General features: G+C 43.7%; 2 protein-coding genes and 1 long non-coding RNA gene across 3 annotated transcripts in view; 1 reads left to right on the forward strand and 2 right to left on the reverse strand.

Annotated features, from left to right (window-relative positions):
- The window catches only part of LOC131878825 (uncharacterized), a 69,373-nt gene that overhangs the window by 7,213 nt on the left and 48,378 nt on the right, over window positions 1-13,782 (forward strand). The gene's annotated exons all lie outside the window — the stretch shown is intronic.
- LOC131878814 (neuropilin and tolloid-like protein 1) lies at window positions 138-6,405 on the reverse strand. The gene is made up of 4 exons (XM_059224946.1): window positions 4,527-6,405; window positions 2,068-2,426; window positions 1,790-1,984; window positions 138-1,574 (listed from the first exon to the last, which is right to left on the reverse strand). The coding sequence occupies exons 1-4, from the start codon at window positions 4,918-4,920 to the stop codon at window positions 1,071-1,073; spliced, it is 1,452 nt and encodes a 483-aa protein (XP_059080929.1). The 5' UTR covers window positions 4,921-6,405; the 3' UTR covers window positions 138-1,070.
- Window positions 12,721-13,564, reverse strand: LOC131878823 (uncharacterized). Its single transcript, XM_059224955.1, has 2 exons — window positions 13,363-13,564; window positions 12,721-13,279 (listed from the first exon to the last, which is right to left on the reverse strand). The coding sequence occupies exons 1-2, from the start codon at window positions 13,542-13,544 to the stop codon at window positions 13,015-13,017; spliced, it is 447 nt and encodes a 148-aa protein (XP_059080938.1). The 5' UTR covers window positions 13,545-13,564; the 3' UTR covers window positions 12,721-13,014.

A 13,782-nucleotide genomic window follows, 5' to 3' on the forward strand; every position in this document is an offset into this window, starting at 1 on the left:
TTGAGCCGTTTGAGTCAAGGTCATGGCTGAGGAGGGACTCATTCCTTGGCCCAGTTTACACTTCCCTGGACGATGAGATGTATCACTAGTGGATCGACATACTTTGAGCTCGGTCGGTATTCATCATCCATAAGATATTTGTTGAGAGACATGCTTTATTTTGTTGGTCACATACAAAATACTGGGCATCGGTAACAAATACAAATGGCCAACTTTCGCAGTCTCATCATCAGAAACAGGAAGGCTAACCGTAGATATTAGGATCCAAGACTAACTTTCCTGCGGTGATGAGGGATGTAACGGTTGTTGCGATTATCATTGCTGGCTCGTCATGATGAGAGACTACTCTGTAAATGGCAGTGATTGTACTTCAATCTGAACTTCTAGCTGAAGGAGAAGACCTTTTCATGGCATCTACTTATGTCATGCTTCTGCCTTTTAATGTTTTCCATCGTCTTCTTCTTCTTCTTTATCGTCGTCGTTGTTGTTGTACAGTAGACTTCCTCCGGGTCAAGAGAGCTGATTTAGGAAGTAACTAGCACCTTAAAGGTCTTCACAATTGTGTGTGAGCGTGTAAGTAGAAAAAAAAGTTGCAGACATCGATTTCAGGAATCTGATATGTGATTGCTGGGCGTTGGGAGATAAAAGATCTCGTCGGGAAAATCTTCGTCATCTGTGATACCATTCTTGATAGGGTCGTCTATGGTGGACCAATGCCAACGTAGAGTGCGATTGGGTGGGGATGTGTTGGATGAGTTCATGGCCTTCAACGAGAAAGGCCATTTAGAGTTGGGTCAGGTGAGATCGCGACAGCAGCAATGATGGTATAAATGGTGATGGGATAGACTTGGACAAAGGTCGACGTTATGCCGAAATCCCATTCTTGAGCAATAGTAGATCGACGGGAGTTGACGCGGTGGGGGAGGAGGAGCGGGTGGTAAAGGAGGCGGAGTATAAGCTAGATGGGGTTGAGCACAAGCACCAGGACCAAATGGCAAGTGTGGCTGACAAGGACGGCGATGACGGCCCTTGGGCCAAGTTTCCAATCCAGCAGAAACTTGGGGCCTTGGTCAGAACTTTGAATTGAATGGGAATCCTCCATCGGGAACGTAACAACCCGCTCCGTTGCTGTCCGTCGTTTGATGACTCATGTGATGCCCTCCTGATGTGGCGCCGGCCAATGAGCCTGCACTACCATCTGCCCGGCTTTTGGGCCGCCCTCCAGGTGCGGGAGGGATGTCTCGAGGTAGTTCCGGATCCGGAGGCAAATGGCGGTTCAACCGATCGAGGGAAGCTCCGCTGGCAGCTAGAGACTTCTCTCGGGAGACGGCCAATTCCTCCTTGTCTTGAGAGAGCTTCCTTACGAAGTTCCACATCATGCCGGCGCACATTCCGAGTAGAATGACAGCCAGAACAAATATAATGATGATCACATGACTGGCGGAGAAGTCCAGCATTGTGTTGCCCGTGAACTCGGCGCACGATTCCTCGTCCCATCCAAACTTACAGTTTCGGATGGTATTGCAAACAAGATCTGGGTGAATACAAGTCGCATCATCACAATCATATTCAGTCTGGAAAAGAGATGAGATTGATTACCATGCAAGAGACAGACGCACGGAACATGACGGGGCTCGTTGTACGGAAACTTTGATGGAATACTGGGTACGAACCTGACGAAAGAAACACTTCTCTGCCAAAAGCCCTAAACCCGGTTTACTGTATGTAGAGCCAAAATTCGAAAGTACGAGTAACTGCATCAAAAGAGGCCAACATACACCATTCTTACTTCAGGATCGCAAGCTGCATTTGGCCCGTCCAGAACTCGCATCGCAGTGAAAACGGCGACAAATTGCGAATTGATACCGCTTTTCTCCGCATAAAACCGTATGTACACATCACTGGTTTTACTAGTCACTGATTCCGCTACCGATCCGCAAAAATTTTTGAGTCGATGCTCTTCGTCAGTCTTGCCGTCAAAAACCTAAAAGGGGTAAATTTGATTATTCCCAAAATTATTCGCAATTTTTTTTTGACGCATTGAATGACACCAGTCCGTTTTCTCACCTGAATGTAATTCAAATGACAATCGTTCGGATGATCCAATTGGTATTCAGGAAACTGGATATAGATTTGGAATCCTTTCTCTGCAGTAATTGTCCACACACAATCTATGGGAGCGTCGTAGGTCTTAGCGTGATCGATGCGGTCGACACTGATGTTGGCTGTGCCAATGAAGTCCTGGAAGCCTCCAGTTTCAAATGCACATTTGCCAATATCTGGCACGTTACTGAGCCTATTTTCAATGAACGTGTACACTGCTTTGAAACCCGTGTATTGAATGGTGGAGTCTGAAGAGAATCGCATCCATAGAGATCGTCCTGATGAAGTGATTATGGGGGGAAACTTGTCTCCGCAAAACTTTCCTGGAACAAAGAGATATTCCTTCTATTAACCGAGTTCTATCTTAAGCTCCATTATCGTGAGTTCAATTATCTCGCACTGTACTTGTAGGAACCAGGTTCATTTTTCAGATCGATGCACCTGCTTGGTCTTTCTTGTTTCACTTGGCTTTTTTCCGAAGCCCTGCAAGTTTCAAAGTTCCTTTTGGTAAACGAAGAAGTGAGACTTCAACTTGAATTGGGTGAGAGTTTAGCTCATCGATCAAATACAAAGTGACGGTTAGTGGTTGATTTCATCGGTCATTCATCCTCTTGTTCAATCCGAGACTTGGACACGAGTGCAAATATTCCCACTAAAGCAGATTCATTGCGTGTTGATAACTTCTTCTACTATTTAGACTTCATCTTTTTCCAACCTGAATGCTTGGTTTCCAAAAACGGGCCTCGGACGACTCCTTGGATGTTCATTAGAGACCTCTTTTAAGAGTTGCTCAAGTGGCCATTAAAGTCCACTCACCACCTCTTAGGGCTTGTCTGAAACTGTTAGTGGTAAGAAGAAAAAAAATCCTTTTTCTCCAATGACCCCCAAAAACGCAAGCTTGATGTTAGTTACATTTGATTGCTCGAGAAGTTTCATGAAAAGTTGTGGTTTACATTTTCAAAGCTTACTGTTTAGCGCCAGATGTGAATGATCATACATGCCTCTGCAGAGACAACAGAGCCTCGTGGCCTTGACGCAATACTCCGCATCATTCTGAGTTCAAGCCTAACTGAATGCTTTTTCATCAGACTAATGCCTCCATTGGGAGCAGAAATGAGTAGAAAGTTCTCAAGTATTTTCTGTGGACACAACTTGATTCAGATTTCCCTCTGGCGACCAATCTAGTACGTGAAAGAGAGGGGATCCAATCAATTTCTACTCAATGTGGGAGTCTTGCTTCTCGTACTGCTGCTCGTGGTGAGCCAGCGATAGAACTTCAGACTGACTGTCAGTTGCAATGGCATCGACTTGATTCTACCCTCTCTATATTTGAGTGCCTTCAATCAATACTTTTCCGTCCATTGTTGTGTGAGTGCGTGTGAGGCCTTTCTTGAGCTCCCGAGAGGGTGCCATAAGTCGTGCATGGCAAAGGACAACGCCGAATTCACCTTGGTTACTTGGTTACTACTCCCAAGTGAGGAGAGCCTCCCCCCAAGGTTCGTCTTGTCATCTCGAATGTGTGCCGTTGGTGGTTGGGGAAGTGAGATGTACATTTTAGAATGGAACAACAGTTGAGCACAGCCAGCGTTAACCTTTCTTTTTTTCAAAAGGGAAATGATGAGGAAAAGCCAGGATCTAACAGCTTTGATGATCACTCGCAAGTAGCAACTGCCAACAAGGCTCGTTCCAGGTCTAGTAGATCTTGGGCCCAGCCTTGTCGGTGCTTGGCTTCCGCCTCTGACTGGTTGCCTTCGAACCGACCAACCAACTAACCAAGTCACCCTGCAATCTAGTATTCAGTGAGTGAGTGAGTGTATGTGTGTGTGTGCTTTTTGGATGGGTCCTCTAGATCATTGGAGAGTAGAAGGGAGCGAAAAAGGACACAAAAGATTGGAGAAAAAGGGGTGATGGAAATAGGAGAAGATTTCATTTTGAAAGAGTTGTCTGTTCCATGCATCACTGATTTTCTCCTCCGCCGGTCTTAAGTGGAAAGCTTCATTCGAGGAACGCACATTGCACCTCATGTGGAACTCTTCAAATCAAACTAGAACTAACGAGTTGACCAACAAACTTTGACATTGCAGCTCTAATCAGCTTCGGTAGGAGATCTGGATGCCTTTGGAGTTTTTGCTCTAAGATATTCTGTCGTAATGAGCAGAAACCCATTCCACCCTGCGAGTGTCTGTTAAGTGCGCCAAGTTAAAAAAAAAAAGTTTCGTTCCGTTTCCTACAGCTAGCTATGAACACAAGACACCAAAATTTCGTGAAATCTGACGCTTTCCAATGCATTTTCTTTAGCTTTGCTATCCGAAAAAGTCCGACTTCCGGAGAGGCGACGGGGACAAAAAATCCGGTTTGGAAGCCAAACTCTGCGATTCGTGGAAAGTGCATCTCTCATTTGAGGATGTTTGTGTATGACTTACCTATGAGTGGAGAGTAGCCTTGATCACCGTCTCTGATTTCTAGGTAGTCGTAGTCACATTTGCTATCCGTACCGGGTGGTTCAATTCTGAACATATCACGAAAGTCTATCCTCACGAAGTAGCCGATATCGGCAGTGATAGTACGAAAACACGTTATGTCTTTGGGGTACATGTTGGGATACTGTGGGCTGTAGAACTCCATGGCATCGGGGTGTCCTACCGTGAAGTTCTTGCAGAATTCTTCCAATTGCTTGGGATCCATTCGACGACTCGGGGTTTGAGCCTCACTGAATTGGGTCAGGTGGCACAAGGATGAGAGAAGGATCAACGAGATTGAAGCAGACATAGAAGACTGAAAAGAAGAAAGCCGGAAGAGCGTCTCTGCCATTTCCATTGTTGGGCAGCTTCCATCAAAAGATGTAGTCCGACAGGTGACGATGACTCTTGATGCGTGCCTTATCCTTTCAAGTTACCAAGGCATATATCGACGACACCCTCTAAGTGCTTTGCCATTGAACCAGTTACGAACCAGAATGGACGCACTGCCACGTACTATTCTCTTCCTCCTCTTCTGCAACTGTTGTCGATGTTGTTGTTGTTGTCGTCGTTGTCACTGCTGCTGCTGCCGCCGTTGTTTTTGATGTTGTTGTTATTCCTGCACACTCCTCGTTCCTGTTATTCATCATTCCATTCGTAATTGTCTGCCCTCTCCAAGGGTAACAATCTTGCCTCGTTTACCAAACCTGAGTAGGAGTGAGATCTGAAGGGACAAGAGGCTGCTAGAGATGATGATCCACTTCCACGCATATCCCTTCTTGGCCAATGTTGTCGTTGCTGCTTCAAGATTGATGCCCTGGCAGAACGACGACATGTGTTGGAACAACAGACAACGATGGCAATGTTTTGACTGGCGGGCTCATTGCTCTCTGTTTCGTCTTTCTCCTCGATCTCTTCCTTCTTTTCTCCTCTCAATTGTACATACACCGTTCTTCTTTTACCCGTGGGAACTGGCGATCATGTGTGACAATACGAGGCTAAAGTTATAGTAACCAGGAGGCAAGCATTAGGATCTGTACTGTTGCTATCGTTGTTCTGGAGGTTGTTGTTGTTGTTGTTCTTGTTGGTAATGGTGTGCTGCTGCTTTTCGTATTGTGTGTTTTTCCTGACTTTTCCGTGAACTGACCGTCTAAAATCTTTGGTGATGGAATGGATTTTTTTTACATGAGAGATTGAGTGGTCGTTTGCTTTGGAGCTCGTCAAATTAAAGGAAGTAGAGGACCATGGGACAATCCCACAGCCCAAGTGGACGATGTATACTTTTTATTTCCACCACCAACCCCAAGTATAGGCAAGTCGGGGCACATAAATCTTGCGTGGGTTCCAATGTTTTTTATCCCTTGATTGTCTCGCATTGGGAGAATTGCTCTTGTTCTGAGCTAGCACTCCGTCGGCACTTTTTCTCAGGACACTTGAAGAAGAAGCGTTCAAGTTGGCACTGTATCAAATTGTCCAACACGGGCGACAGGTCAGTTTCCATGTCATAAATACCATCACCGCAAACACATCTCAAGGGCTCGTCACTAAAAGCCTTGAGACTGGAAACCAACCCGTGGTCCACGACCCCTCAATGGAGCTTAGATTTGGTCACACGATGTCGTTTCCATTTATCAGATCACAATGGCCCATGACAAGAGATGTATACTCCAACCGGAGGGAGAGAAAGAGAACGAGAAAGAAAAAAAACTGCCCACTAGAATTGCGTGAATGCTTCTTGTCCGGCTTCTAAAATTAGTCTGCCTGATCTTCGACTTATTCAGCAGCCTCTTTTCTTCTTCGTCTTCTCGCGTGCTTTTTCAATTCTAGACTACTACACTCTCCTCCGGCTCGTCCTCGTCGCCGTCGTCCTCATCCTCATCCTCTGCTTCTTCGTCTTCATCTGTTCATTCCATACGTCTCGGGAAAGGCAGAAGGAGAGCGAATACGCGCCACAAAACGGAGGACGAGGTCGTCTAAAGCGATCAAGAAGAAAAGGAAGACGGCCTTTGATTTTTGAGGAGCTCACCGGAGATGTTCCTTGAGCTTCCCTTATAAGTAATAGATGTGAGTTCGAAGGAACAGTGTTGTAGAACTACAACGTACCCCTAGTGGCGCGTAAAGCAATACTGCAAGTAGGGAACACGGCCAGGCGCGCACTGAAAACTCTTTCTAGCTTGTTAGCTGGACGAAACTTGGAACAAGACGAAGACGAAAGAGCGAGAGGAACATTATGCTGAAAATGAGCGCGAAATATGTAAAGAGTAGGAGAGAAACTGGGAAAGGAGCTGGACTATAGAATCTGGAGAAGCTCTATGACCGTGAAGTTGTGCGGAGCGAAGTTGAGGACATAGAGAAGCTTGAAGCAAGGCGAGGGTCCAAGTGTCTCGGAGATAAATTGGCACATTTTGTAATTTTTCCCCTGAAGGCCAATGTTATTCGTCCGAGGATTACCAAGGCCACCACAAGTTTGGTGGTACATCTTAATTCCAAACAAACTAAATAAACGAAAGAGGAGCCTGCCCATAAATATTAAAATAAGCTAAAATAAGCCTTCAAGTTGTCTCTTGGATTTGTTTCTACAAAAGTTTTTTCTTCGGGCTGGCATAAATTCACCTCATAGAAGGGGAATGACAGACTTGCAAGGAGGCCAAAGTGGGTGTTCCTCGAACATTAGCACTCATTGTTGAATTGCCCCCACATTCTCGCGAGAAAATGACTCGAAATAGTTAAGGTGTACATCGTTCAATACAATGTGCGTACTTTCGAATTGAAATGTCAAAGTATCTCTGCAGAATAATTTACGGAAAAACGAAGCCTCGAGGTTTGTTTTCTGAAGAAATTTATTCCTACTCACGGTGGTGTCAATCGTCGCCAAGCACAACTTTCAAATCTGTTCAAAGGTGTTAAAAGCCTGGTCAGCTTCGTCGAGATGTCTAGATTCGAGACAGTATTCAGTGTTTACTTGCACAAGTTACTTTGAAGGACAGGCTGCTATAATATCTAATGTGCTTGCTCATAGCAACAACTATAAACTTTTTTTGTGATTGAAATTGGAGTTTCCCCAAAATCGTTCACGATTTAAGTCTTCAATATCATTCCTGTGAGTGGGCAATGACAGTCCCATTAATGTGTAGGTCATCAACGTTTTGTTTGAAATAAATAGCGCTCTTATGCTCCATATATGCCAACCAATATTAGTGTACTTTACCAAAAAGCAAGTGCAAGGAAAAATATTTTGACAACTCTTAAAGTCTGTTTACCTTTCCGAATGAGAATCAAGTCACTTCACGTGTAACCTAAACTTAGGCCATTCGATATTTTCACAAGGGCCGCCAAGTGAGTTTCAAAGGTCCTTGAGTTGCTTTGCTTTTGAATCTCTAGGGACAGAGTCGAGTCCGATTTGATCATTCTTTTGATGACTAGTTCTTTGCATGCAGATTTACTGTCTGCTATATTTTGAGTTATCATCCCATTTTTACATGCGAAGCGAGGAACCCTGGACACATTCTACTTGTCCTTGTTCCAATGTCGCTAAGTCAATGAGCGTAAACAATCAGGACTGTGGGGGAACACATCCTCTGGCCAAGGCATCAGATCTGACTGAATTAGAGGAACAAGGTCATCTTTCTGTCGGGATATAAACCAACAACTGCTTATTGTACACGTGCGATTTATATTGTAGTCTTGTCAAGACAAAGCCATTGAGGCTAGTGCTCTATTATGACGCATAAGCTCTGTAGATTAATACGAATATAGGAGCAAGATTGACGGAGTCATTTCGGAGCTATCTGTTGTACTTCAGTGCAACGCTGTTGCAATCTCGACAAGGAGGATCCCAGATAGGCCAACTTTCTTATCAATTTCCTAGGAGATTACAAACTTTTCCACCAAAGCTGCACCATTATCCTGTACTGCGTTCTATTCAGAGTAAAGAATCGAAAGCAAGTGGGAGTGAGACATTAAAATACAGTAGCTTGTTGCTGTCGACTTTGCCCTTCGTTATTGTCAAGGATTGCTATAAATATAGGTAGACACCTCACCGCCAAAGCAATTGATTTTGAGCCAACCCTTTGAATATATAGATTCTTATAGCCATGATTCTGACTTCATTGAAAATAGAGAATCAAGAGTTGGTAAAAAAAGCCCGGATATTTTTTTAGGAAACTGGCATGTACTTGCGAGACCAATTCATGGTTCAATTCATGGGGCCAAGTGTTACCACAGTATGGCTAAGGCGTGCATTACGGAGTTAGTTATAAAGATCTCTTTTGGTTAAATTGGTGAAAAACCTTGATGAAGGGGAGGAGAAAGACGTTGATTTGGAGAGCTGGCAGGTGTCCTAACTTTTCTTTGAGACCTATCGTCAATCTTAGGTCTGCCAAAGGGCCGCCGTCTCCGTATTTCTCTGATGCTCCAATCAGCACAGCAGAAAAGAACCTTGAGCTAGGAATTTGGTCCTGATGATTCCAAGTTTCTTTTCAACCAAATTGACACTGGATACGAAAACACCTATCTATAGTTAGACTAAACGATAAAAGGATGGTTGTTTAGCGTTGATAATGGCTTGAGGAACGAGTATTTGTTGATTGCCATTAACAAAAAAATACCAGGTTTAATGGCGTTGCTGGTCGAAGAAATCAGCTCGGCAAATATTTGAATTTGACCCTCATTTTCTGAAACGGTTTCCAAATTGTTTCGTAAACTTTGGTCTAGAGTTGTCCCAATGAAAACGATGAAAGGAGAACTTAAATCAGAGCGAAACATTTCTCGAAAGAGTCCATATCCAGTTATTTTTTAAGTTTCATCATTTCACTAAGTGATTCCTTTCAGGACATGTTCCCAAGAGCACATTAATAACTTTCCTTGGCGCAAATGCTCATCTCAAATTATTTTTGCGATAGATGCATTATCTTGAAAATGATGAGTCTCATAATGGTAAAATGTACTGTAATCGCTTGATAGCATAGCTCCAGAGTTGCTCATACCTGCTTCACCATACACTAGATGAACAATGCTCACCCTCAAAATTTAAATGCTCTGCACCTTCCTTACCCGAAAGCGCTATCTCAGGAGAACAACAAGCGATTCAACACTGGACATGTCCCCTTGCTCCTCTTGTACGGAATTTATCATGATTTATGTTAAGGCTCGCTCGTGACGAAGACACTAGCGGCATTTCTTGATTCGACCTTCATCATCAGGGAAAAGAATCCAGCCACTAATCTGGGTTCTCCCAATGAGAAACTCTGTCAAGAAAAACAATTGCTCACTGTTAAGCAAACACTGTCTGTGGGGCGATTTTCACCACCCTAACCTCGTCGGTCTATATCCACCGCATTGTCCCATGTGCCTGTTCCCTTGGCTAGGTTAGAAATGTTCCGGCCTCTCTGATATTATTATTCAGAATGTATATACCCGAGTCATCCATTAAAAAATCTGCCTGAGCTTTCGAGTCTTCTTTTGTATGGCAGGCATCAGTCACGTGCTCTCTTGCTGGTGGGGGCTCTCGTATTCATCAAGTGCCTTATGCTTCAATTTATTACGTATATGACGCGACAATGTGAGCAAGCGATATTGTAGAGAGAGTGGAGGGGGACTACATACAGCCACAACAAGAGGTGATAGATCCATCTTCAGAAAACAGTGACACGTTAAACAATTTCCAACAACACGGAGGCAAAATGCCAAGAGACGATGCTAAGAGCTTCTTCTATGTACACTGACTTGGGGAGTATTTCTTAACTCTCCTAGTCTCCAACCGTCCTTTCTTATTTTTTCCCCTTCTAGTACATACGTATATACCGTACATACATACGCGTGTACCTGGATAGCGAGTCGAGATACAGGCACATGATGTACTATGTATTATCTAAAACAGAGGGACGTGCATTGCCTCCAACACCATCTGCTCCAGATCTCTTCTGAATCGTTCCACCGGGTTTCCCTCCATCAGATGGCATACCTGAAATATTTCCAATTGTTACACGCGAGATGATTAGTAAGAATGTCTTAATGTTCCTCCATCTGCAATTGCAATTCATTTGGCGGAGATTACTATCTGCCTAGTACATGTCGAAAATATAAATTTCCTTTTGTGAAATCGTTGTCGCGCGGGTATCTCAGGAATGTCGAAACAGGGTCAAATAATGGGAAAATGCTCGTGCCCAATGTACTGTATGCAGTGTTAAGAGCATGTAACAAGTGCACCACCTCTCAAGAGCGAATTTCTGTGTCCTTTCAGGTAAGTGTATGCTAAGGCAGACTGTACGTACGTACTTACAAGTGAGCGAGAGAGCAAGGTCATCAGCCTATGTCCATTTCGAGCGATGCGACGCAAGGGTTACTTGGAAAAAATAACCTACGCCAAGTTGTCCGAAAAGCTGGCAAAGAAAGCTGAGGCGGCATCTCGAGTTCCTCAAATGATGATTGCCGAATTTGAGAAGGTCGAGCTAGGAGCGCCCGGTTTTGGGTTTTGAGCTCTAATTATCTTATCGCAAATTGAAATGAACTCTTGAGTCGCTACGTAAGATGCCGGTCAGACCCCGAAAAGAAGTTGAGCCTTCAATAGATCGTATATCTTGTCGTTGGAATGGCCTCGTTTGCTCACTGGGGTGAGGTTGTTCTCGTGTTTGATTGTGCATCTTGGTAGGGCGCATAAATCTGCTCACGTTAAGTTTTGTCAGTCAGGATCATTTTTCACCGACAACCTGAATGCCTGTGGGACAAAACGACGAAACGAAAAAGTAAGAAGTGGGGGTCGAACGACAAACTGGAAGAAGTATGCGGTCAAACATCCTAATTTTAATGTATCTGTATACGTGGTCAGGCATTAGAATGTTGCTCTCAAGTTCAAGGGAAGTATCCACTTCTCATTGTTCGGTGCAAAAAGACAACACGATCCGTCTGAAATGGAGGCGATGATGCTGGATTGTCAAGATGGCTCTTTTTGTAACGCTTCTCAAGGGTTGTCCTCATTTCTTCAATGGCTGTGAAAAAAAGCGTTGCTTAATTCAAGGGGTTGGCTCGAGAGGTCGGTAAGAAAACTCGAAAGTTCTCGGATCCTTGGCTTTATGCCTCATTCAATGTCTTCATATCCCAAATCTAGTTTAGGAAAACTATCTCGGAGGGGGAACATTGAGTTAATAAAACATGAAATTATCTCTGTGGTCGTTGTGCTTAATTAATCTTGACGAGGGACACAACAACACACTTGGTCTTGATGAAACGGTTCTGCATTACTGAAGATAAATGCATGTCGCCTTGGCTTTCTGGATGAGAGGAAACGAGTATTTTATATGCCAACTTTCCGTCAGATGTGCACTCTTTCATGAGCCCCTAATGCATTGGAGGAAAGTGTTGGAAAATGAATTTGTGCAGTTTTTTTCTACAGTAAATTGGACAGGTAGAGCGTTGATTTTGCATCAGGCATTTAATACAAGAACGGCCATTAAGAAAAGACTGTTCTTCATGCTAGATGAGGTTCATTGGTCTATCCCTTAGTATTGTGAATCTTGATATGGATGATAAACCTTCCTTAATGATTTGGAAAGGACCAGGGGTGAGCATAAAGATTACCGTCCGAAATTGATGGTCGGTTCCATCTGCCGCGAAAGACGAGCGTAATTGTAGGTTGCGTGTTTTCCGATTTGCCATTCCGAGCTTGTTTCTCCAAGTTCCAAGGCCATCTGCATTTTCCTCTAGCCTAAAAGTAGAGAAGGATAACGGCTGAGGTTGCGCGGTTGAGAAATCTAAACATTTAACTTTACTCATTGAAGGAAACTTTTGAAGAAAGTGAATGAGGTAGCTCAAAAGAAAGGAGGGTTTGACTTGGACATTTTGCGCGGAAGATATGTACGACTTTGTGTTCATGAAATCGCATTCGATCTAATCTTGGGAAGGTAAGGTACCAGGATTTATTGACAGGGGCGTGTTGACGATACTCCTGAATGGTTCTCGCATTGATTCCATTACCAATCGTTTCTCTTTGGTGTTGATGTTGTCAGATTTGAGTGTATTTTTAATGGCACGCATCCTTTTCGCGAATTCTTCTTCCATATGGACACACTCGGCCACATACACGAGCGCTTCCTGAAAGATGAACAATCCATAATTTCGAAACCAAAGTTTTAAATGCCTTTCAAAAACATACTCTCAGTTTTTAAGTGGTCATTTTCGATGGAGGCCTTAATCTTACCCTGAATTACGTCCAACTATTTTTAAAGACTAGCCACAATTACTGAATTCGAACTACTTGTACGTCATGTTGCTAGTTTGCAACTCTTTTTCTTCTCATACTTTGGAACTTTTGTTTGTGTACCCACCTTTCGGAACGCATTCAGAAATGGCTAGATTTGAGCAAACTTCCTCGAAAACTGAACCTAATTTGGCAATGGCTGCATCTATGGACAGTGCCTGTTTCAGAATTGACACACTTATAAATTAGGGAAATTAGTCATCGGCATGAATAGAAATAATTCACCTCATCTTCGACGGTTTCAACCCCGTCGACGACAATCGTCGTCCCATTGCTGGTTGGAACCCCATCAGTGACGTCCCTTACACCCACGGTTTCAACCCCGTCGACGAACACCGGTCCAGCGACGGTTTTAACCCTATCATCAGCCGAGATCGATGATGCTCTGTCATCGCAATCGGATACCGCATTCGGAGTTAATCGCTCCGATAACATCAAAATGTGCGAGTGTTTACATGAATTTCTATAGAAATGAAACAAAAGTGATTGTCAGTAAGTGGGAAACGTAAGAACTGAATTTTGGAAAGTGGAAGTTGAATCTTGTACCTGTATGCATATTGCTGACACGTGCAAGTATACTCATGAGCGCAAGCGATGCCCTTCGGACAGCGTTCACATTGAACTAAACACAAGGCGGAGTTGCAAGGGAAACGGTTCTTCTGCAACGTGTAGAAGTTCAGATCTCCCGTTGGCTCTTGTTTGGAAATTCTGAAGCAATTCTCGTCCATTCTTTCGACGCTGTGGTTGTCCAATTCGTTTACGGATGGGTGGTATTTGTTGAAATCAACCATTGCTTGTGCCATCAAAATTGCTTGTGCTGGTGCAATTAAGCTTTGGCTTTTTCCTTGCAGTAAAAACAGAATATGGTTTTTTAACTATTTCCCAAGTATAAGACGTGATAAGTTTTTGCGCCGATCATACTTACCAAACATCATAACGGTGATCAAAACAAATTTGGCCGCATTG

This window comes from Tigriopus californicus, chromosome 4 (assembly GCF_007210705.1).
Source record: "Tigriopus californicus strain San Diego chromosome 4, Tcal_SD_v2.1, whole genome shotgun sequence".
In the NCBI taxonomy this organism is placed as follows: Eukaryota; Metazoa; Arthropoda; class Copepoda; order Harpacticoida; family Harpacticidae; genus Tigriopus; species Tigriopus californicus.